The 26,460-nt window shown below is 41.4% G+C and overlaps 1 protein-coding gene across 1 annotated transcript in view; it reads right to left on the bottom strand.

The window, feature by feature from the left end:
• Positions 1–856: 856 nt before the first annotated feature.
• LOC138284761 (uromodulin-like) overlaps positions 857–26,460 on the bottom strand; it is a 199,427-nt gene continuing 173,823 nt past the window's right edge. Inside the window, exons 8-9 of the mRNA XM_069223899.1 lie at positions 4,997–5,023; positions 857–3,455 (exon numbers count right to left, since the gene is read on the bottom strand). Of these exons, the coding sequence (XP_069080000.1) occupies positions 3,394–3,455; positions 4,997–5,023 (89 nt within the window). The 3' untranslated portion in view covers positions 857–3,393. The remainder of the gene's footprint in view (positions 3,456–4,996; positions 5,024–26,460) is intronic.

Below are 26,460 nucleotides of genomic sequence, written 5' to 3'. Positions count from 1 at the left end.
AATTCTGATATATTCTGAAATACCTACACAGTTAATTTAAATGTTGCCATGCGCTAGAAAAAATCTCTTTCCTACCCCCAGTATCCAGCAAGGTTGTCACATAAATCAGCTCACTTTGAAGTCAGAGAAAGAAAAGTAAACAAGCACCTTTGTAAGACAGTGCCTGACATTTGACCTCAGAATTTGAATGCACAGCAAATGTGACAAGCTAAGAAGAAGATTTAAAGTCCAGTTTACAGAGAAGGATTTGTGGAAGGATACAGTAAACACAGTTTAGGCAAAGGGAGGGACGAAGTGAACCTGGATAGCATAAAGCCTGCAAATAGAAAGCCTGAAAATGTGAGTTACAAAGCCAATGGTAATTAACTTCTGACAGTCCCCATGATGTCTTTAGCAAACCAGACAGCTATGCTTTCTGGCAGGCTGTGATCTAATAAAATATAAAAGCAGGCTGCACAAGGTAGACAGTGAGGGACGTTTTTCTTAATGAAGATGCTAAGAATATTTTAAATGCCCAAGCACCATTGATGTGGATTTCTAAGCCGTCCTGGACCACCAGAGACAACTTGGATTCTTCCTCCAGCAGGAGATGTCAGAAAACACAAAGGGACCACAGAGCGTGGAATCAAGGGTAGTGGCATAGATCAGACTCTGGCCAAGCTGAGCTGGATCTGAAACTTTCCAGCATTTCCAAGCAGAATACAGAGGACACCTGTAATGAATGTTCAAATGTTCAACTCAGTGTGCCATTTGAACAACCACCTTTAGAATTAGTAAACCTCTCTTTATATTTCAGTTGAATGATCTGCCTAGAAGCCCTCACCATATTATGAATACATTGACGCAAAGGCACAGACAAAGTGTTTTTTTTGTTTTATTTTAAACAACGTTTTTGCAATATAATTCTTGAAAGAAGAATGAAAAATCAAACATAAATGTGAATCTCGGCAGCTTATTAGCAAAGAACCAAGACATTGACTTTATTCAATACCCGTTATAGTAGATAGATAATGACAGTCAGTCAACACCTCTAGGCTTATATTTGCTATCCATTCCCATACTCACAGCTGTATACCACAACATCAAAGGTGATAATATTGACCTGCAAAAAAAATATAGCATTTACTACGTCGACTACCCCAGCATTGCAGGGTAAATAAAAAATGACCATTCTTAACGCCACATCTACTTAGTTAGTCTTACTCTGTGATGTAGCGGGGTCGCAATATTTTTGTCATGAGATATGTTCTTAGTGGGACCTAGTGACTCTATTCTCCCCATCGCTTATGCATCATAGACTCTAGTAAATATCTTGCTCCAAATACCATCTGACATAAATTTGCGTCATAAATATTGTTTGAAAAGGCATCCCATTATTGGTGTTAACAGTAGAACATCTACTTTTATAAATTATATTTAGGCCACAAATTTTTGTCAGACTTTTTTTCGTTATAAATATTCTGACACGAAACCCGATAGCACATTGCTCCTCAGTGGAATTCAACACTCTTTACATCTGGGCAGGATCTTGTGGTGGGCATATGCACCTCTTATATTTGTTCCATTGCAACAAAAACTGTTGGCCACCAAGATTCGAGTTCGCAGCAGGTATATGACGCAAATCAGCCCACAGTTTTAGGTAGTAGAAAGATGAAGGCAAGACAGAAGGCACAGGACACGTGCATTGTGAAATGGTGGATTAAGTGCAGATCCTGAATAGTATTAGGAGGACCGGCCATGCCCTGCCAAGTGGCTAGTCATTGTTGAGTCAGAAAAAGTCAGTTTGCCTTTGCCACATTAAATAAGTAATGAGCAGTGGCTCATTTTCTTCCTCAGTAACTTCTGAGAGTGTGACTTCTGAGTAGATGAAGTGGCTAGTGTGAACTCTCCTACAAAAGCCTGCATTGACTGAGATGCCAGATGTTGAGTATGTAGCATCGATGTAGTATGCTGTTTTTTATTGGTTGTACCTTTATTCACTATGTTTATGGTATTGTTACTTCATTTTATCTCATTCATGGTAATGGCAGGTATTTCATTACCTACTGCAGTTCACTCCATTCTTGGAGTGGATGGTGGATTCTGGAATTCTAGGGTAACACAGTTGCCTGAGAGTTGCTGAGTCTGCCAGACACTTTGGCCCATATTTATACTTTTTGACGCTAAACTGCGCTAACGCAGTTTAGCGTCAAAAAGTTTTGCGCCGTCTAACGCCATTCTGAAGCGCCATGCGGGCGCCGTATTTATGGAATGGCGTTAGACGGCGCAATCAGACCGGCGCTGCCTGGTTTGCGTGGGAAAAAACCACGTAGACCAGACAGCGCCGGCGTAGGGGGAAAATGGCGCATGGGCGTCTTAAAATGGGGCAAGTCAGGTTACGTCGAAAAAATCGTCTTAACCCGACTTGCGCCATTTTTTAACGACGCCCATCCCCCATCAACATGACTCCTATCATTGGAAAGATAGGAGTCATGCCCCCTTGCCCAATGGCCATGCCCAGGGGACTTCTGTCCCCTGGGCATGGTCATTGGGCATAGTGGCATGTAGGGGGGCACAAATCAGGCCCCCCTATGCCACAAAATATTATTAAAAAAAAAAAAAAAAAAACTTACCTGAACTTACCTGAATGTCCCTGGGGTGGGTCCCTCCAGCCTTGGGTGTCCTCCTGGGGTGGGCAAGGGTGGCAGGGGGGGTCCCTGGGGGCATGGGAGGGCACCTGTGGGCTCATTTTGAGCCCACAGGCCCCTTAACGCCTGCCCTGAGCAGGCGTTAAAAAGTGGCGCAAATGCGCCGTTTTTTGCCACGCCAACTCCCGGGCGTCTCTTTTGCCCGGGAGTATAAATACCACGTAAAGGCCTGGGAGTCATTTTTTAGACGGGAACGCCTCCCTTGCATATCATTAACGCAAGGAAGGGGTTCACGCTAAAAAATGACGCACATTCCGGGAACTTTGGCGCTATTCGCCTCTAACGCCATAGTATAAATATGGCGTTAGTTGGCGTTAGTTTTGCGTCGAAATTGCGTCAAAAAAAACGACGCAATTTCGGCGCAAACGGAGTATAAATATGGCCCTTTGCTGGTTGGAATGAACTACCATTTTCCTTCTACTGGATTCCTGGTGATTGGTGCAACAACTGCCTACCTCTTCATCATTACTACAACCTTTATGTTTAATTACATTTTATTTTCCCCACTGTTATGAAATGTATCGAAAATGAACCGAATATGTGAAAAATAGAAGGATAAATAATAAATCTGAAAAAAGAGATTACAAAACACTTTTGTGCATCCCTGGGTGATAATAGGTTGTTGCAGCTCCTTGATGATTAAACTTCCCGCATCCCTCTCAGGTGACCAGTCCTGGTTGTGAGATCAGGCCTTTGGGGTCTTTGCTCACATCAGTCGGAGGCTTAGCAGCGCCAGCAGGGAGCTCCCAAGCAGAGCCCAGGAGACAGCTGGAAGCAAAGAAAGAACATGGCGGATGAGAAAGTTATTTGATCATCAGAGTGGAGGAAAAACACAGAAACCCCTCAAAACACTAAGGGCCACATGTAGCAAACTCCGAGATTGTGACTCGGAAATTGCGAGTCTGTCCCACTCGCAATTTCCGAGTCGCAATCTCGGATGCAGAACGGTGTCTCAGACACCGTCTGCGACTCGCTATGGGGTCGCAAAGACCCACCTCATCAATATTCATAATGTGGGTCGCATTTTGCGACCCCATAGCGAGTCCCTGCGCTCACAGGGATGGTGGCCTGCTGAAGTCAGCAGACCTCCATGTCTGTGACTGCTTTTTAAATAAAGCAGTTTTTTTTTTCATTTTGCAGCTCGTTTTCCTTAAAGGAAAACGATTCGCAAAATGAAAAAACATCCAAAACCATTTGGTTTAGTTTTTTCAGAGTAGGCAGTGGTCCATGGGACCACTGCCTCCTCTGAAAAAATATTTTTGTCGACATTCACAAAGGGGAAGGGGTCCCATTGGGACCCCTTCCCTTTTGCGAATGAGTTACCACCAGTGTGACACTGGTGGTAACTGCGAGTTGCTTTGCGACCGCATTCGTGGTCACAAAGCAATTCTGAATTGCGATGCGAGTCGCAAATAGGAAGGGAACACCCCTTCCTATTTGCGAGTCGCATTCACAAATTGCGAGTCGGTACCGACTCGCAATTTGTGAATGTGCATCGCGTTAGGCCATTTGCATTGCGCAAACTGCGATTTTCGCAGTTTGCACCATGCAAACGGCTTGCTACATCTGGCCCTTAAGCTCTGTACCCATGAGTCCAATCTGCAGTGCTCAGGGAGGCTGGCCATGCACTGCAGCCAGCGAGAGACAAAAGAAGATCAATAAGTGAGGCATCGAAAAGAGAAGCACAGGAGACAAAACGAGTGAGAAGATGTGGGGAGGTCAGAAATAGAAAAGTAGCGCAATCCACCTTTAAAAGAAGTGCACATCCCATCAAAAAAGTATACTCCCAAAAAAATCAAAAGGTTTACAAAGTAGACGAATGAGCTATCGTCATAAAAGTTACAAATGAAAAAGAACATATAACATATATTAATTTAGCAATAAGAACATAAAGTGAAAAAACATTTTTTACTGCTTCACACCCTTTCATGTAGGACATCCATTGCAGAGGTAGGACTATTCTTTGTGCAACAGGTTCCCTTCTGTGAGTAATTCTCCCTATCATTTACTTATCAACCAAGCGCCATATGGCCCATTTTTAATAGCTTGCGTTTGCACGTAAGGCTACTTTGCTAAGCCACGGTGGGAGGGGCCAAAAGAAGTGGGGCAGGCAAAGAGGGAAAGGCAAGGTGGATGATCAGAATGGAAAAGAATGGCGAGTGGGTGGCAAGATGGGTAGAGTGATATGGACAGATAGGAGAAAAAAAGAGGAAAACTGGAGAAGTTAGGATTTTCCATATCCTGGAACCTGGGAATTCCTCACATAAACAACGAAGAGAGAGCAAGCGATAATGAACTGTAACTATTACCTGTCTGTGAACTGGAACCAATCGCATCTAAAAAGTGAAAACAGAGAGTATTAAATAGAGACATTTTCTGTATTTTCTGGAGACCTCTCTGCCAGGCTCCCAGTGCTTGGCCCTTAATTAGAACATAAATTATTCTTTGAATCTGGTCCCAACAGTATAAGACCTTGAGGCCTTGAGAGACACTTCGCCGGATAGAGGCTGTTGGCAGACAAGACTCCACTTAGATAAGTTTCACTGTTATATCAAACTGGTTATTTTGGAGGTGTTCGTGCAGCCCTTGTTGTCCTACTCAGCGATTAAATCTGTTGATTTACTGTTTTTGGACTGCCATGGCTCACTCAGCAGGATTCTTACACTTAATTAAAAGAGTGAAGCTTTTGCACCAATTCCACCGTGTATCTCTGTTATCTGCTAAAAATATGGATCTTTCCGCCAGTACAGACGTAGGGGCAGATTTATACCTTTTCACGCAAAACTAAGTTAGCGCAGTTTTGTGTGAAAAAGTATAGCACCGGCTAGCGAGCAGCAAGCTTAGCACCATTATTTAAGGCCCCTGTCCCCCCATGCTGGATTTTAGCATGGGGGGTTAAATATGGCGCAAAGGCCATATTGTCTTTTTCTGGACGGGAACGCCTACCTTGCATCTCATTGACGCAAGGTAGGTGTTCACATCCAGAAAACGATGTTAACTCCATAACTTTGGCACTAGACATGTCTAGCGCCAAAGTATAAATATGGAGTTAGGTTTGCGCTGAATTAGCGTAAAAAAATAATTTAGCGCAAACCGAGTATAAATATGGGCCCTAGTCTCACAAAAACTGAGGAAGGCTACCTCTCCTCCCCCTCCCCGCAAGGTACACGTCGGCCATTCTCTTCTATCACACTCGGACAGGTACCACGCATCCCGCACTGATTACACATCCTCCCCTAGTACTCCCACCAAACTGCATTCCCCACCCACCTCCAACACAACATTGTCAAATGTTTGGAAACCATAACTCACAAACTATCGCAATGGAACGAAAATACCATATTATAGGTTGTTTTCTCCTCACAGAGCTCTGCCATCTCATTGCTTTTGGTTTGCTCCTTCTAATAACCAGACTGCAGTATACATTTATACTTCTTCAGAGACCTGTCAATTCAAAGAGGATCCAAATACAAAACATTCATTGTTCTAAGACAATCAGGTCTCTATCCCTAAAATGTTTGAAACAAGCCTAAATATTCTCTGGTAGGTCCATGAATAAACCAAGCTCCACTGGAGCTGCCTGCCCGCTTGTACCACTATAGTTTGAATGGTTTGTGTATTTTACATCTTTATCTACCTAAACATTCACTCTACCCAGCACATTTCAAGTGAGAATTAGAACCTGCTCCTCTTTTTCCCCCCACTGGCCCTCTTTCCGGCTCTGTAATATTGGAAGGCACTGGTGGGTTTTTCTGTTGCTGGAGAGTACGTAATGGGAGTGGGGCGCAGGTTAAATTCCGATAGACTGTAAAAGCCAATTTGAACAAGTAAAAGAGAAAGCCAATGTATTATTATTATTATTAGTAGTAGTAGTAGTAATAGTAGCAGCTCTAGTGTATTTATAGTAGAGATACTGGTTTCCTGTAAAGTCTTCTCCAATTCAGAGGTACTCATTTTGTCTTCCATAGAAGGATGAAAAGTTGGGTTGCCCTTGCTGAAACTAAAATGATCCAAAGGCTATGCATATGGCTCTTAGCATCAGGCACACAAACCACCAAAGGTACAAGTGAGATTGCATGAGATCTGCAGGTACCACACACATCTCTGCAGTAGACACTTTAACCCCCTCAGTTATTTGGTGAGGTATATATAACTCATTTACGAAGAAACACTGAAATTAATAATATAACTTGCACACCAAATGGACGAATATTTTTGAAAAGGATATGTAGGCCACAATATTTATGTCAGAGAATAATTTTGTCATCAATATTCTGACATACATCGGTGTATGCTTGCCTAGTGGATAGTGGACTGGGCAGTGCTGGGTTTAGTTTGTGTGTGTGAGGAATGCTAGAGGATATGGACTGGATTTGTGAGCACATACTTTGACATGAGATATGACTGTTTTTCTCAGTTGGCATCGTTAGGGTGAGTGGATATGGGTTGTGTTATTGTGCCATGTGGTGAAGAGTGTGGGCTGGGTTTATTAAAATTAGGGTTGATTCACTGAGGTCAATTCACAAGGCAGTCGATGTGATTGGTTTCTGAATTAAATATAATTCTGAGCTGCAATCGAAATGTACTAATCAATCACATCTTAAAACTCCCATTTTGTGGAGGAAGTCACAAAAAGTCCATATTTATGAGGCAGTGGTCTGTTTGCCACTTTAGGAGATGGCTGTGCATGCAGAGATGAAGGCATGCGAGGAATATCAGAACATTCTAAAAAATAAAGTTGGCATCCCCTAAACCACTATCTGCCCCCTACCCTGTTATTGGCAGCCAGCATCAATAGTAGCTACCACTTGGTATATTAAATACCTGGCCATGTTAGCTCTCAGTCTCTGTTCAGTGGTGCAACAATGGTTACAAAGCATTGATACATTCCTTTGCAAATCTCAGTGAGGAAGAATATGCCTCTTTTATACTTTCTCCACTTTGCATTCATAATCAGTCAAAAAATATAGTTTGCAAGTAGGAAAACTCACAAATTACACTTTGTACTTGCAACTCACTATATTATGACCGCAAAGCCTCGGTCTGTGGGTTTTGCGAATGGCAGACCTTACAACCAGAAAAGAGTTTACTACATTAAACCCTTAGGACTAGAACGGAAGCTAAAACTAACTGTGGAAATTCTATAATAGTAGCCCCACAGTGCGAGAGTGGAAATGCAACCAAATGTTGTACAGCACATCCAGCCATGAAAACAGCAGGCTGTCTTCCAGCCCAAACAGGATATTTCGAGTGTCCTATATGGCTAGTCTTGACCTGGGTCACGTGTACTGTGCCACTTGGGTGATGAGAGCATAATCGCACTCCATGGAAATTGCTTCTATATTGAATTGTTTCTTACCTTCATCTTTGTCCCCAGGGCAGCAGAGGGTTTGTGGACTCCTAAAGGCAGAATAATTAGTCTAACTGCAGTCCTAGAATATGTAGGGAACGAGCAACATTCCCCAAAATAGTTCAAGAGGCTTATTATTTTTACTTCAACCGCAGGTTTTTTTGGGGGAAATTGAAAAAGTAAGAATAATGTTAATAAATAGTCATTTGTATAGCTGTGAAGTGCTGCTCTGAGGACGCAGCTGAAGCCAAACAATAAGGATACTGAAATAGGGTTAGTACCTAAACATCACCCTCAGATATCAACAGTGACTCAAATCAGATTGGCGCAAATCTGTTGGCGTCTGTCACCCATTTTATTTGTTCTGACAAATAAAATAATATCATAAATGTGCACTGATTTAACCTTTGCATTTTTTATAAGTATCTGAAAGCATGTGTAAATTTATACTCTTACATATCTCTTTCATATTAGTGATGTGACCCCCAGAATTGTCCACATTCATCCAACTGAGACCTCATGGAGATAGTGGTAAAATAAAATAACCTCCTTAACACTGGTTAAACCTCTTTCACTGCATCACTACTGTCCATTGGCTCTCCACACTGCTCTGTTGAAGAAGCAATACCTATTTTAAAATCCTCAGCAAAAGGAGAAGTGCAAAAAGGGGGTTAGAGGCATGGGATAGTGGACTATAATAAAATGGACAATGGCTTGCTTGAAAAGTTGTAGTTATTTATATGCTTGCTAACATGTCCATGAGCCGGTTATGCAAATGTTCCTTAGTTTATTCGACTTCAAAGAAGATACCTCAGTGATAAAAAAACTCATAGCAGGACAGAAGAAAACTCAGGGATCCCTGGTCCTGATGGACAAATTGAATGGGTTTGTTCTTTCTTTCTCCTAGTGGCATGTATCAGCCACCAGGAATGTTTGTTGAAGCCGTCCTAACCTTTAACATTTTTTTTGTTCCCTCTTAGATGAATTCTAACAGTCCTTGGGTTCTGCTGCTTTCTTTTCTTAGCAGCAGTTGGCTATACGATGTAGGACCTGCCCTCCTCTTATAGCTCTTGGTAGTCTCCTCAGCTGTGGTCTTCTTGCAGCAGCACCATATGGTCCTCAGCCAGATCACTCTTCCTGCCTACACTCCCCAAGCGCTTGCAATGTGCATGAAACCACTGAGTGAAAAAGCATTATGACTGCATATATCTGAACATTTTAGCTGATACGAGACCCTGACCCATCTAACATGAGAAAGAGCTGTATTCCAAAAGAGCTATTTTTGAACTCAATTATAAAAGATATGTTGGTGGTATTTCTGTATTTGCAGCATTTAGGGCCATATGTCATACCTCTAAAATAACGATTCACAAATAGCGTTTAATGCCAAATTGCTATTTGGTAATCGGTATTCTAAATGTAGGAAATGTTTATTCCTTAATTTGATATTCTTAGCGGGTCACAAATCAACCCATCTCATGAATATTAATGAGGTAGGTCGCACTTTGCAACACATTAGGATTCACAGCCACCATAAGGATGGTGGACTGCTGAAGTTAGCAGACCTCCATGTTTGTGATTTCTTTTCAATAAAGCAATCTTGTTTTAATGTTGCCTATTTTGCCTGAAGGAAAGCTGAATGCAAATGCTGAATGCAAACATTGTAAGCAATTCTAAAACTTGCCACAACCATTAATGTGATGTTAGTGCCTTGGCTTGTCCTTCCAGGGCGAGGACTTTCCTTGTAAGGTACATATGCAGGGCTCTCCAGCCTTAGCACCAAGCCCTCATAAAAAAAGATTAGGGTGACTTAACACAAGCATCTAGTAACCCTTTGTTTTAAGGTGTTTGAATTTCCTTCTCTTCCATGATGGTAAGGAAATACAGTAGTCATTATGCCATTTATTACCAGCCGACATGTAGGCAGAAAGAAAGATAAGGAGAGGTAGAACGAAGAAGGTTTTAGAGTGTAGTAAAGAGGTAGCGAGAAATACAGATAAGGAGAAGGAAATGTAGAGTGGCAGAGGAGCACAGTACACCAAGGATGAGGTAGAGAGAAGTAATGCAGAAAAAGAGGTGGATTAAAGAGATGTCAGCATAGGAAGAGGTAGACGTAGATAGAGAGACCTGATGAAGTACAAAGAGATGCAAGGGTAGAGAGAGAGAAAAATGACAAGAGGCATAAAAAACAGGTTAGGTAAGGAGTGTAGTGGGGAAGAAAGAAAGATAGAGAGAGGGGTGAAGAGTAGAAAGAGGGTATCAAGAGGAATATGGTGTAGAGGGAAAACAGGAAGTAGAAAACCATTTGAAAAAGAGGAAGAGAGGTGAAGTTTATACAGAGGTAGACAGTTGTCAGAGGAAAATATGGTCAGGTAGAGACATCTATAAAGACACAGGGTGAGAGAGATGGTTGAGGTTGGAGGGGTTGAATTGAAATGGACAAGGCGGTACCGACAGAGAGATATGTGTTTGTGTGTAAGACAGAGAGAAATAAAGAGGTGGGGTTGGTAAGAATAAAAGCAATTGAGAAACAGAGGTGGCCTGAAGAGAATGAAATATTTTCAGAGATGAAGGAAGGGAAAAGGGACAGGGTGAGAGAAAGGGGCAGTGTAAGGGAAGAGGTAGTGATCTGATGGTAATGTGAATTGAGAGGTGAGGCATTGAGAGAGCGCGCAGCGGGGTAGAAAGAGGATAGGTAGTGATGGAGATGCGAGGTAGAGGCAGAAATGAGAGACAGAGAGAGGTGAGAAAGCAGTGAGGTAGAGAAAGGGTGGCTAGGGAGGTAGAGAGAGGTAAGGTAGTAGAGACATGCAGTAAAGAGAGTTACGGCTCTGTGAGAAGTGCAGTAGATGTAGGAGAGATACAGTTAGGTCAAATGGAAAAAAGATAGTAATTCCAGTAAGGGATGAGGTAGAGAGAGCTGAGGTAGAGGGAGGGGATCAAGGGCCAGATGTACGACCCTTTAGTACTGCGGCCCGCAATTTGCGAATTTTTGCGATTCGCAAATTGGGAGTAGCAATACCATATGCACAACAGTGTAACTCACACTGTTTGTGATTCCCAGTGGGGAATAGTGGCCTGCTGGGGACAGCAGACCACCATGTCTGTGCCTGCTTTTAAATAAAGCAGTGTTTTTTTTATAAAAATGCATCCTGTTTTCCTTAAAGGAAAACGGGATGCATTCAAATGAAAAATGAAAAGGTTTCTTTTCATTTTTTCAGAGCAGGCAGTGGTCCCACGGACCACTGCCTGCTCTGAAAAAATATTTTTGCTTCCATTCACAAAGGGGAAGGGGTCTCCTGGGGACCCCTTCCCGTTTACGAATGAGTTAGCACCAATTTGAAATTAGTGCTAACTGCGATTGTTTCACACAGTCACAAAACAATCATACATCGCACTGCGACTCACAATTAGGAAGGGAACACCCCTTCCTAATTGAGACTCGCAAACCCTTTTTGCGATTCGGTAAAGAGATTACCAAATCACAAAATTAGGTTTGTGCATCGCAAAATGCTTTTTTCTCGTCCAAATGGCCCTATTCTCAGAATCAAGCTTTGTACGTGTGGCCCCAAGAGTGATAGACACACATGCATGCATAGAGAGTGATCAAGGGAGGGGCAAGATGATGACAGACAGTTAGAGGGAGATGTAGTCAAGTGAACTATGTTGGCTATATTGAGAGAATGGTGAGGTACTCAAAGGTGAGCTGGAGAGATCTGATCTATAGAGCGACAATGAATGGTACATAGAGAAGTATGATAGAGAGTTTAGGAGCAAGAGAGTTAATATGGAAGTGGTGAGATGAAGAAAAAAGAGAGCTATCGTACAAAAAGATTATCTTCGGATGTAATTGCCATCAACTGCCTGAGAGTGTGAGGGGTAAGGCTGGGCAGGCCCGGCATGCATATTAAGGGGTAATTGTATTATTGTTTTGTGCAACACAGTGCAGTAGTCAAAGTCGCTGTGCTGCATTGTGCAATGGGGAGAAAACAATGCAAAAACATATTTACAAAAAATGGCCTGCTTCTGCTCACTTCCATTCAACTGATGGCGTGCAAACAGGCTGCCTAGGACTATACACAACATTTTTACCTTTGCGAGGTGTGTTCATACTTTGTAACATAGGAGAGTACTGGAGTCATACCTTTCAACTACAAAATCCTATGCCTAGACAACTCTCAAGTATTTCGCACATTTCGGTGCATGTCTATTGTACCGTGCAGAACACATGCAATATGTGAAATGTTTGGAGAGACGAAAACATTTCTGCATGTTAAGACCTGCTTCCTAGGGTTGGGATGTGTTTTTGTCTGGCTATCTTAGTAGATCAGACTTGCATCAACAACTATGGGTGCTTGTGCTCATCTGCCTACATTATTATATATAAGCAATGTCCCCTTTAAAAATGTGCAAAGCAGTGTAATGCACTATTTGCCCTGAGAAAAGTGCACCTTGCCAGCACAAAATACTTTTTGTACTGGAAAGTCAATACCCTTGCAAGATTTTATGCTTCTTTGCATCACTCTGCTTTCCCACTTATCTCATAACCGAGCTTACAGAACCTCTCTTGAATGCACTTCTGAGTTTAAAGAAGACATTTATTGTTATTAATTCCCCACCCACAAATTAGTAGATTGGAAGCACACGTTTAAAAGTAGTCGCAGCAATGAAAGCAAAATATATCAAAGTACTTCTCAGTTGCAATGTACACAGCAAATACAGGTGATTACATTTATATCATAATTTCAAAGCAAAGCATAAAAGTCAAAATTCATCACCGTATGGGCAAGTAGGGCCTATATATCAGCTTCATCTTTCTGGGTCTGCAAGTTGATGACTCTGGTCAACTGCGAGAAACAGATTCTCTACCCAAACGGGAGACTGGCAACTGACGTGTAGCTCCAGCCTAAAGTCAAGCAGATTCAAATCTAACTCACTGTAGCCCAGAGTCATCCTTAAAAGCAAACTCAGTGTGAGAGCCGAATAACCTTGGAGAGGGGCCAGTTCTCCTGAGCAAATTCGCTCTCAGACTGGATTGCGAGGTAAACACAAAATCCACGTGCTCTTATCAGCTAAGGTCTGGTGTGAAGAAAACAGCTTGGTCCATCTTGTGGAAAAACACAGCTTGGAAAAACACAGCTCCTCTGTAATGTCTCAACTGCAATGTCTAACTCCACGTTAAATCCAATAGGCAGCTAACCTAAATATCAAATGCCATGTCAAAGCCAATAGGCAGCTAAACTGAATATCAAAAGTAATGTCTAATGTCATGTCAAAGCCAATAGGCAGCTAAACTTAATACAGAATATAATGGCTAATGCCATGTCAAAGCCAATAGGCGGCTAAACTGAATACAGAATGTAATGGCTAACTCCATTTTAAAGCCAATAGGCAGCTAAACTGAACAAAACATATAGGGGGTCATTACAACTTTGGAGGAGGTGTTAATCTGTCCCAAATATGACGGATATACCACCAGCCATATTACGAGTTCCATAGGATATAATGGACTCGTAATACGGCTGGTGGTATATCCGTCACTTTACCGTCACTTTTGGGACAGATTAACACCTCCTCCAAAGTTGTAATAACCCCCATAAAGTGCTACTTGTGAACATTGAACAACTAATATGCGCAGTGGTGAAACACAAAGTTATTGGTCAAACACAATTAATAGCATCACAATCACTTTGTGTGACATTTCCCTGACACAAACCCTTACTAAATCTAGCCTTGAGATTCTATTAAGCATGTTTACTTGTCAAATTAGTAAAAATAAACTGGGTTTTATGAGCAACATTATTGTGGTAGGAATTTCAAGACTCATTTACTTTACAAGGAGGCTTCTTGGAAGGTGGGAGCTGTAGGTTTATCCACTACAATTCCCCAAAGGGTTTGGGGTAGCTAGTTCCACTTGCTCTGGAGATGGAGTCCACACGAGGCCATGGTCACAGTTTCAGAATGGTCTCTCCACTCGAACCTGGGTTCAACACTACTATATAGCTCTGTGAGTATTTTCAGGAAGGCAGATTCAACAAAAGTCATCAAAGATCTCTCCCCCTGCCACCTAGACTGAGTCACCTAAGACTTCAAAGGTAACCTCTGTGGTTATTTGAGCCAGGGTTTTGACAGGTAAGCACATGTCAGGTAAAACCTATGGTTTAAAAATATATAAAATATATATTATTCAGGCCTGTTTAACAAATGTATATAATTACTTCTGGTTAATATATATATATATATGTATATATGTATAATACATACATATACACACATAATTGTATACATATATACATGTATATAAATCGCTGCATAGTTTTCTTATAAGCTATTTGATTAGGTGCCTATGAGTGTCTGTTCATTTTATTTATCTTTTACAATATATAAATATGACCATAACAATTGTATATAAGTGCTTCAGTGTTGAAATATTATGGAAAACATAAAAATAAAATAAATATCTTAAAAAAATAAAAACACATAAATAAATTAGCTTCTGTGTACGGCAACACCTGAACATCTAATTTTTTTCTATCTATCTATGCTGAACCATATGGAACTTTATGCAATACAATCTTTTATCCCTCCATTACTTTCCTTATAAATGTACACCCTTTCTATGTAGTTATGTATCGATCTGTTTTTTACTTTCCTCCTACTGTTGAAAAAAATGTTCAACTCCCTACAAAGCACTGTTCTATGTCTCCTCATATACCTCTCTCAACATATCCTCTACCTCCACCCTCTGACTCATCCCAAATCTCATTCTATTACTATAATCTCCCTAAAATCCTTTCTCGACTCTTCCCTCCTCTATCCCTCCTTGACTCACCTAATCCTCATTTTACTACAATCATCTCCCTAATAACCCTTTCTAGACTTTACCCTCTTCTATATCTCCTGTGACGCATCCAAACCTCATCTAACTAATATGAACTCCCAAATAGCACTATCTAGACTTTTCCCTCCTCTATGCCTACTTTATCCTATTCAATCATACTAACAGACTCACATGGCCACCCATTAAATTAACAATTTATATTCCCTATATGAATTCAGCACTACTCCTTTGGATTCCAGAGTACTCTACTCGCCGAAAGGCGCTTCAATGCCTCAAAAGGGGTAGTAAGTGTTATATAAATACAATTACAATCACAATATAGACATTTCTCCCTGCTCCTTTCCTCTCGCAGGAAAACTTTAATCTCTCTAGGATGGGTCTATTGGTCTGGGTGGCACTTTGACCTGCCAACTTGCAAGCAGAGTCATTTATTTTTTCCAACTCAAAGCATAAATTCCTTTAAGGCTTGTTCTGAGAAATATTGCCAATAATAACATAGATAAACTGATGTGTATAGAGGAAAAGTAGCTCTTATATGGGGTATACTAAGGAAACTACTACACCTTTTTGATCTGCACTGCTTTAATCCATCAGGCGTGAGAGGAGGAGGAAGGAGGCCTCTTCCTCTTGGTGCTGTGTGCTTGTAAAGAGCGCATTCTGCTTTCACTGTGTGGGATGCACAAAGGGAACTACTGCACCTTGAACTGCATTACGCATAATCCATATGGTGGTGAGAGATGGAGGAAGGTAGCTCCTAACCCCTTGTTGCTCTGCACCTCCAAGCAGCACATTTTGCTCCCACTGTGCAGGACGTGCTAAGGAAACTACAGTATTACCCCTTTTTGAACTGCATCCTCCATAATCTATGTGAAGGTGAGAGAAAGAGGAAAGTGCCCACTCTCCCCTTGCTGCTGTCTACTTATACAACATGTCTTCCATTGATATCAACTCACAAAACCCATGCTTTGTGAAGCAAGATCTAGCTTCCTCTCAAATTTGGTGTAATTCCATTCAGCTGTTTTGACTCTAGTCATTTCAAAATTCTCTTTGGAAATTGCATGGGGATTTTGCGTTTTAAGACCCCTCCTCTTTCCAGGAAGAAGCTGAATAGGAATATTTTCTACACTTTTACCACAAAACTGCATGATAAGCATGTTTTGTCCAAAGTGTACATGCAGTTAAAATTCTACAGCTTTGTACTCTACCAAAAAAGAAAGGGCACTTTTTTTTTTAATTCTGACTTACATGTAGAAAGCCAAACCCAATTTGTGTCCAGATAGTAGGCTGAGTCAGTCAACAGTCTTCTTCACTCAGCTGGCACATATGCACAAGTATTGATGTATAATAAGCATAGAGCCTCTTGACCAAGATTTGCAGTAGCCGACCTTATTTTAAAAGGTGGGTACTGGCAGTTACACGTCAATTTCGAAAAAGGTTACTGTGAGTAGAAGAGGCTTACTATATTGTCAATCTATGTGATATTTCATTTACTATGACACTTTGGAGACTCAAATCACATGTAAAATGATGTTGCAGTGATTAAGGGAAAATTATCTTTTTACTAAAATGGGTAAATTCTCTTTTCACACTACGGCTGTGGAGTTTTTGAAGCACATCATTAAAACAGAGGGTATGACGATAGATGAAGAGAAATTAGCTGCCACAATGCAATTGTCTACACCCTTCACTTAAGGCAACTCAGATTTTTGGGCATTACCAATCTTTAGCAAGTTTTTTCATTAGTATTTTTTTAAATTGTAAGGCTCTTAATTAAGCTAGGGTAGAAAAGGGTAGCTTTTGTTTGGGCTGAAACAGGTCATGCATTTTGATTTTTGAAATAATATTTTTAAAGTGCTTAAAATATTTTGCAGCACACTAAAGCAGGGATCTTCAAACTGGGGGGCAGGCCCCCTAGGGGGCATCAAGTGATCCCCGGGCAGCACCAGGTTCTAGCCAAAAGAAGCATTATGCAGATAACAGTGCTTTGTTTTAAGCAGAAAAACGTTTTTTGCATTTTTAAAAAAGATAACAGAACTTAACTGCAATGTTTGATTACCTCTAGACATATTTAAACATTGCCAACTTAACAGAATAATTGTGAAAAATTCTGAGGGGAGGCCCGACTATTTTTTTTATTCCCACTGAGGGGGCACAGCATAAAAAACTTTGAAGACCACTGCACTAAAGTACAATAACCTTTCATTTTGGAGACGAGACAGATGCTTGTTATTATGCAATTGAAGGTGTTTAATCTTAGAGATATCCAAATGCTGGCCTAGGTCATCCTGTAGCTTATTTCTCTAAGATAGTTTCGCCAGAAGAGCTAAATTATACAACCAGTGACTAGGAAATGTTAGCCATAAAAAGATCTTTCAAAAAATGGAGACAGTATCTGCATGGAGCTATACCTAATTTAGAAGTATATACAGACCACAGAAATCTGCACTTTTTTGTCACCTAGAGCACTCACTTCTAAGCAATTCGGGAGGTCTTTCATATTCCCTGACTATGATTTTCTGATCAATTATAGGCTAGGTCTTAAGAGGGGAAGGCAGAAATCTTATTAAGTCAAGGACAGTTAGAAAATGAAAAACAAGTGACTAAGAATCCGTCACTGTTTTTTGTCACTAAAAGGACTGTCATCATTCTGTTGAATTGATTATTGTTGATTCATTTTGGTTGTGTATGTACCAAGAGTTCCTAGATAATGAGGAGTGGTTAAAAGAACAAGAATATAGACAAGAAGTGGATGCATTATCATGGTGTGTAATGTTATGTTACGTTAGTAAAATTTATACAGCGCACGTTCACCCAATGTTTTTTTTGGCACAAATAGGTAACGATAGTGAAAGCCATGTTCAGTATTTTTTTTAACTAATTTACAGGTGGAAGGCTTGTTTAAATAACCAAGTTTAGAAATCTTTCCTAACCCTCATGAAATCATTGATACGGTGAAGGGTCAGAGGAAGAGAGTTCTAGAGAGTTAGAGCAATACAACTGTCTATGCAATTTCAGAGCAGTTAGGGCACACAGGCCAACAGGCTATGAGTTGACTTAATGATTCCAAATTGGCTGGGCACCCGTAATTGCTAAAATCTTGGTAGGCAAAATACCAAAATATATTTGGTAGGCAAGCCTAAATGCTGATGCTAAAAACCTATAGACAAACATGTTCATTTTTCCCCAAATGACAAGTTTGCATGATAAACCTGTAGAATTGCTGAGACCTTTGCCCATTTCACCTCGACATTGGCGTGCAGAATGTGGGATTGCACATGAATCAAGGTTTTTTGGTGATTCTACTGAGCATAGATCATTTATCTAAGATGGGTAATTGTATGTCTTTGACTGGTCATCTGCATGTGAGAAACAGACATAGGTAATTTCATAACCTGTGGTTTGCGTATATATTTGGCACAGGATGATGATTGGAGCAAGAAGTCATAGTTGACAGAGTTAGCACACAATAATACAGAGTATGCATCTAATATATTGGAATATCACACTTTTTTGTAAGTATCGCCATCATTCTTGTATATTTCCACTGGATCAGTATGCGTCAACCTATGTTCCCTCTGTAGAACATTTAAATGAGTTAAATTGCAGCTAGAGAAGCTTATATGTTTGATGCTTCTCAGAACAGTAATCCGGCACCTCAGTGGGAGAAGGTGCGGTTACTTACAAATATTTGTATTTGAAAAGGTCCTCTAAATTACAATGTACTGTATGCTTGACTATCACTACAATATATACACATTCACTCCAGTCATTGACAACCTTGGATAACCTCTAAACATTTAAGTCCACAATACACACATTAAATTATCTCTGCAAACTGGTGGAATACCAAGTTACTCAGCGATTATAAGATGGCTGTTGAACACACCATATCATCACCACTTAAGTGTCATACTTTAAAAACCAAACTGTCTCCTTCCCTCTCCCAGCATGGCATACAGACTGCCACTTTTCTAATTTGCCTCAGAATAACGCCAGATCCAAATTGCTCCACTCCACTTCTGACTTTGTCTTCTAATTTTCTGCAAAGTATCCACAATTTATACCACTCTTTTGATGTGAATTACAGTCTGTCTTCCATCCTACAGTTCTCACCCCAGACTTCTTTCTTGGCCCACCTTGCCTCCATTATTTCAAATATACGTGCTGTGCTTCTTTCTACACTAAATATGTGAGCCATGACGCTGTTGATGATCTCAATATGCAAAATATAACCACAAATATGTTAGAGACAGTATTTTCCCCACAGTGTGTCATATGCTGCCATGAATAGTGCCACAATGCAAGGAATTTGTATCAATTTGCCTGGTGTGGGCCAAATTACTAGTGATACTCCACAACTCTGGAATACAAGGCGCTGCCCTGAGCTGGATTGCCTCCTTCCTTTCAAATAAAACTCAGTGAGTCAGTCTCCCACTGTACACCTCCAACCCAATAACCTCATCTGTGGAGTTCCTCTTGGATCTTCCCTCAGCCTGACACTTTTCAAGTATACATAGCACCCCTGCCCCACGTAGTAAGAGCTCACAGACTCAACATTGTCTGCTATGCTGATGACACGCAACTCATCCTCTTCCTCACAGATGATAACAACACCTCTAGGACCAACTTCACAACCTGCATGACTAACCTGGCAGACTGAATGAGAGAGAACTGGCTAAAACTCCACATGGACAAAACGGAAATGCTGAACTTCAGGAACAAGACCTCTCTATAAGACTTCTCCTAACGGCCAGCACCCACCCACACAGACCAGAAGCCTGAGAATCATCCTGGAGGACAAACTCACAATGACCAAACAGGTGAATGCCTTAACCTTTTCCTGCTTCTTCATAATAAGAATGTGCTGCAATATCTTCAAGTGGCTCCCACCCAACGTGAGATGCACTGTCAGCCAGGCCCTCATAACTAGTAGACTGGACTACGGCAACACACTCTACACTGGAATCCCAAGCCAACTCACTCATTTTAGACCTCCCAGAAAGCTGCCACCGGATGTGTCCCAGACATCTCTCAAAGTGCACACATCACTCCCCACCTCAGAGAGCCACAGCGGCTACCTATCCATAAATGCTCCCATTTCAAGCTATTCGTCCACACCTACAAAGCCCTTCACAATGCCAGATCTGACTACTTCAACCACTGCTTTCACTTTTGTCAGACAACTACACTCAGCCTCTTTCTCCCTCACACATATCCCTCTCATTCACAGAAGCAAAACAGGAGGCCTTCTCCTACATCACTGCCAAGGCTTGGAATCACCTTCCCCAACACATCAGGACCCCTTTCTCTCTCTGCCCAACTTACACAAGAAACTGGAGACCTGGCTGTTCAAATAGGAGCTCCGCTCGGCCTACACTCCTGCTCCAGCATCTGGATACCCTCACAGGTGACAAATTGTGCTCTACAAATCAACTTAACATAACATAATATTTGCCAGATCAGATATGTTGTTCAGTAAGGACACCAGGCTGTCACAGATGGCCTAAAACACCAGGAATTGCTACCAGTGTACCATAGGTGTGCCCACATTGCTATAAACTACCCCCAAACTGCAGGGGAAATAATTTTGTTTAGTAAGGGCACCATCCTGCTAGGAAAGGTCACAAAATGCCAGAAATTACCACCAATATGCCTTGGGTCAGCCTAAAATACTTAAAATCATTGCTAGGGTTGGGGTGGTGTTAGAGGGTGAAGGTATAGAAATGCCTCTGCACAGACAACAGTGCTTCTCCCTGTCACATTATTGTTCGACAATCTATAAAGGGAAATCATGAAAATATATAGTTATTTTTCTTGAAAAGGAGAATCCAGTTGAAACTATGCACAGTTCAAAATCAGAAGAAAAAATTGTTTTTTTATTGCTGAAGCTACTAGTACTACTAATTGGGACAGCAAATGACCCTCTATAGACTTCAGCAGATTCTCTGACAATGGTTTCAAAACAAATAACTACAATATCCATGGCTCTTTGAGAAAAACAACTTCAAATCCCATCACTCTTGACAAAAGTAACTTTCTTGCTGCTTGGAGCAGCCATGTTAAGTATATATATTTCCTTCTTTCTTGTAATATTTTTAATTTCTTAATATGTAATTTAGTAATCAAGTTAGACATTATGGCTTTGCTGTCGCCAATACTCTGAAACATGCCCCCATAGCTCAGTTCAAAATGCTGACCCATGCATGGAAAGCCCTGCACAACAAAGGACCAGCATACATCAACAAACAAATGACCTTCCACCAACCAACCACACACCTGTGATCTGCCTCTCTTTTCCTCGCAGACACCACTCAGATCCACTGATCCAACAGCAGAGGATGCTCCTTCTCTCAATTGGCAGCCAAAGCCCGGATTGACTTTTTCCTGCACCTCAGGAATGCTGCATCACTCTTGGAATTCAGAAAAGAACTCAAGACATGGCTCTTCGAATAAACAGAGCACCGTGAAGCAGTTAGCAACTTCAGACCCTCATGGGCAGTGCTTTATAAATCCTGATTGATTGATTCAAATGATTCAGTGTATTTAATTGAAAGCGGCACTCTGTGGTCTTCAAACACATTTTTCCCTCTCTCAGCTACCTGTCCACGGTATGTTGTGAAATGGTATGTGCCTCGAACCTGACAGTCATCTCACTGTGTGACACTCGTCATCCGTTGTAAAAGCAACCTTTTCTTCTTTTCTCTGATACACTCCTAATAAACACAATGACTCGTACTTCGCCACCACTCTTCTCTGGTTAACTCATTGACAAGGCCACTGGATATAAGCGGCAGAAGTGGCCAAATTATTCAGCAGGGTTGAGTCATTATGCAAAAAGAAAAGGCAAATTATGCTGCATTATGCTGCAGATTTTATAATAGTATTACCTCATTATTTTGTAATTTTTATACTTGCCAACACTATGTGGGCATTGGTTGCACCTCATTAGTATCAGTTTAATACCCAAATATAGAAATAAGCAACAGAAAGCTGACCAGTCTAGCTTGCAAAGGGCCCTCCACTTCGTGGCAACAAGCCACTGCATTACAGTAACTGTTTAAGCCAGACACAGCATTTATTTTGTTAAAATCTGCAGATTATGCGGCAGATGATGGATTATATGAGGCCAATGTCGCAGATCTATAACTATGTGAAACCTGCCGCTCAATTGGATAATTCTATGGGTTCATCTCATTGACATTGTGAGATGCCCACCTCTATAGAGGGTGCTGGGTTCTAATAATAACTCAATTAGGTTCACAGGAAACTGCGAGCAATATATTTACTTAGACTATGTCATACACACTAGAGGGTGCCCCTCTTTTATTTTACATCGGTAGGTGGGCAGTGGTAAGTACCCATGGTATATTAAGAGTAGTTATGGACGGAAATTAATTCTCCCAGAATTTCCCTTATACAGTGATCATGTCTCGGAATAATCCTGCTGCGCCACCTGTTGACCTGAAGAAGCTCAGGATTTTATAATTGGGAATGTAGAACAAATACGGATCAGACTATGCAGATATATGTCCAAAGGTCTTTTCGACATCTTTGGGCCCTTTGGAACAAAAACTCCAAACATTATTTTCTCTGGTTCTGACTCCTGATCCCCATCCCATCCAAGCACTTCTCCTGCAGACCCCACTCCCCCCCATTTTTGGATCGAGATGCCTTCTCATCCAAAATGCAAAAGATGGTCTCTAAGGCAGCCTTGGACAACCTTGAAATGACTTATTTAGAATACGTTTCCAAGGTTTCCCAAAGGGTAGAGGTAATCACTTATCAAGAACAAAAATACTTTCCAGTATGTATTGAGAGGGATCACAATAACACAATGAGTGTATAATAAAAGGCATGGTTCCATCATATATCATTAATGACATCACAACATATGACCAAGGGTGGGATAATCCTAGCCCCGTGTCCTTAATAGAATTGAAAATTGTTGTTTACAAGTGAAATAATGTTTTCAATTCTTTGACAAGACTAGAGGCTTCAGAACCATTGAAAATGGGTTACCTGCTGAGTCACAGAAATATTTGATAACTGATTCTAAGCACCTATCAGCCATGTACATTATACCATCTAGCCTCATTTCTAGAAAGTATGACTCAAAAGGCATGGCCCCGCTGATGGCATATGTTCCAAAAATGGAGGTCTTGATGCCCACTTCTGAGAATTGAGTGGGGCATATTATGATATGGGCCAAAGAACCCTAAGCGACCAAGAAACTGACCACATTAACAGTCATCAAACTTAAGAGTCCTTCCAGGTATGTATAATACTTGCACTCACACACACATACACACACACTCAATCACAAACTCATTCACGTGCACACACACATATACATCTGAGAGCATTTTCCTTTCCTTACCCACAACTTCCTGCACTAGTTCACTGCGGCTCATTCTCAGCTGCATGGGCAGGGACACAGCAACCTCCCATTAAAAGTTCTGGAAATCAGCACTCAAGTAAGAAGTTGAAACGGTATCCTTTGCAGTGTCTATAGCATGTGATCCTATGATGTTAGGTCTGTGTTAATGCACTGTGCAGGCTTCAGCTTTCAGCTCCCTGCTGCAAAGCAGCCTCTCGCCTTTCCACCCCACCTAATCCTTACTCGTCACATGGTAGGGTGTGGTGAGTGAGGCTTGCTGATTCCATCCTATCCTGTGTCGTGTTGCGAAAGCATGGGATATGAGGCTGACTGGCAGGTGGCCATGGTCAGTACAGGGTAGAAGCCTAAAATGTCCAGGGCTACTTTGTAAGTGATGCTAATGCACGTCATCAGTAGGGGTGGCTCCTGCGTGTGGCAAGCCTATGAGGCCATGGTTGTGACTCTGTCAGCTATGAAAGATCTGTGTGGGGCTTTTATGTGCATGCTCCAAACATCACACAGATTAAGAGCCTCAGCATTTCTGACCCTCACTAAGTATATGGTCACTAATAAGAAAAATATATATTGAAATATTTTTCACATTTTACCGTACTTAAAGACATCCATGTTGACGACCCAACAGTCCTGTTGCAGGAGCCTGCTCATATGCCCTCACCAACACACATTCGCTTACGAAGGCAAGTAGTGTCTCCTTGTGGAGATTGAACTTTAGTATCCCTGTCCAGTGTCACTCATCAGGGGTTATATTAATGTACATGCGCTAGCATCACCGCATAACCGCACTGAAATAATTTGTCATGTAGTGTCATCGACTGGCCTGTGACAAAAATCCTTTGCCCAGCTCACGTGAAACTGCACAATTTTCATTGTTATATACAGGGAGTGCAGAATTATTAGGCAAGTTGTATTTTTGAGGATTAATTTTATTATTGAACAACAACCATGTTCTCAATGAACCCAAAAAAATCATTAATATCAAAGCTGAATATTTTTGGAAGTAGTTTTTAGTTTGTTTTTAGTTTTAGCTATGTTAGGGGGATATCTGTGTGTGCAGGTGACTATTACTGTGCATAATTATTAGGCAACTTAACAAAAAACAAATATATACCCATTTCAATTATTTATTATTACCAGTGAAACCAATATAACATCTCAACATTCACAAATATACATTTCTGACATTCAAAAATAAAACAAAAACAAATCAGTGACCAATATAGCCACCTTTCTTTGCAAGGACACTCAAAAGCCTGCCATCCATGGATTCTGTCAGTGTTTTGATCTGTTCACCATCAACATTGCGTGCAGCAGCAACCACAGCCTCCCAGACACTGTTCAGAGAGGTGTACTGTTTTCCCTCCTTGTAAATCTCACATTTGATGATGGACCACAGGTTCTCAATGGGGTTCAGATCAGGTGAACAAGGAGGCCATGTCATTAGATTTCCTTCTTTTATACCCTTTCTTGCCAGCCACGCTGTGGAGTACTTGGACGCGTGTGATGGAGCATTGTCCTGCATGAAAATCATGTTTTTCTTGAAGGATGCAGACTTCATCCTGTACCACTGCTTGAAGAAGGTGTCTTCCAGGAACTGGCAGTAGGACTGGGAGTTGAGCCTGACTCCATCCTCAACCCGAAAAGGCCCCACAAGCTCATCTTTGATGATACCAGCCCAAACCAGTACTCCACCTCCACCTTGCTGGCGTCTGAGTCGGACTGGAGCTCTCTGCCCTTTACCAATCCAGCCACGGGCCCATCCATCTGGCCCATCAAGACTCACTCTCATTTCATCAGTCCATAAAACCTTAGAAAAATCAGTCTTGAGATATTTCTTGGCCCAGTCTTGACGTTTCAGCTTGTGTGTCTTGTTCAGTGGTGGTCGTCTTTCAGCCTTTCTTACCTTGGCCATGTCTCTGAGTATTGCACACCTTGTGCTTTTGGGCACTCCAGTGATGTTGCAGCTCTGAAATATGGCCAAACTGGTGGCAAGTGGCATCGTGGCAGCTGCACGCTTGACTTTTCTCAGTTCATGGGCAGTTATTTTGCGCCTTGGTTTTTCCACACGCTTCTTGCGACCCTGTTGACTATTTTGAATGAAACGCTTGATTGTTCGATGATCACGCTTCAGAAGCTTTGCAATTTTAAGAGTGCTGCATCCCTCTGCAAGATATCTCACTATTTTTGACTTTTCTGAGCCTGTCAAGTCCTTCTTTTGACCCATTTTGCCAAAGGAAAGGAAGTTGCCTAATAATTATGCACACCTGATATAGGGTGTTGATGTCATTAGACCACACCCCTTCTCATTACAGAGATGCACATCACCTAATATGCTTAATTGGTAGTAGGCTTTCGAGCCTATACAGCTTGGAGTAAGACAACATGCATAAAGAGGATGATGTGGTCAAAATACTCATTTGCCTAATAATTCTGCACTCCCTGTATATTTTTCTAGGCGGAGGGGTGTGCGGACCTTAAATGATGCCTGCGATCTTCCTGGGTCCATGCTGGGCCAGTTGACCCTAACCAGGGAATGCTATCGTGACGTCTGCCAAAGGGCCTCAGACCTTGAGGGAAATTCTGGGTTGGCAAACCTAGCCTGGGGATCACAGATTCAGCTACTCGAAGAGATTATTAAAAACAATTGGGGGCTAAATTGACCCCTTTACCAAACCACCCACGTCATCCTAGGGGCCAAGAGATGCTCCATTATACTCCCACTAATGTTTTTCATGACTCAGGGACTGAGCCGTATAGGACGTTTTGGTGGCTCAAACAGAAATGTTCTTGTTGTGCCCAGACAATAAAGAGAATATACTAATTTATCCGATGAGATTAATTTCTTTTTTATCAGAAGTTTGGGGTATGTGAATTACTGTCGAACTGATAGACTAACCAAGTTAAAGATTATTCTAATATCAATATCTAAACAGCTACTAAATAGATTTACATCAAACCGCAAAAAGCCCCATTCTGACTAAAGTGCTAGTGTCGCTGTGCTAGTTTGTTGCAATTTCGTTTAGTGGTTTTTCCTTTAGCGAAGCACAAGAATTCCTACTGGAGCCTGATTTGCAATCACAACTTTTCTGTCTTCGTCCAACCCCACCATTTTCTGTCACCCTTTGGAATATTCGTCGTGAAACTTGACATATTGAAAATAAACTAATTTTGCTAATTTAAAAGTCCC

Source organism: Pleurodeles waltl, chromosome 3_1, assembly GCF_031143425.1.
Source record: "Pleurodeles waltl isolate 20211129_DDA chromosome 3_1, aPleWal1.hap1.20221129, whole genome shotgun sequence".
NCBI classification, from domain to species: Eukaryota; Metazoa; Chordata; class Amphibia; order Caudata; family Salamandridae; genus Pleurodeles; species Pleurodeles waltl.
This window is presented reverse-complemented; position numbering and strand designations above follow the sequence as displayed.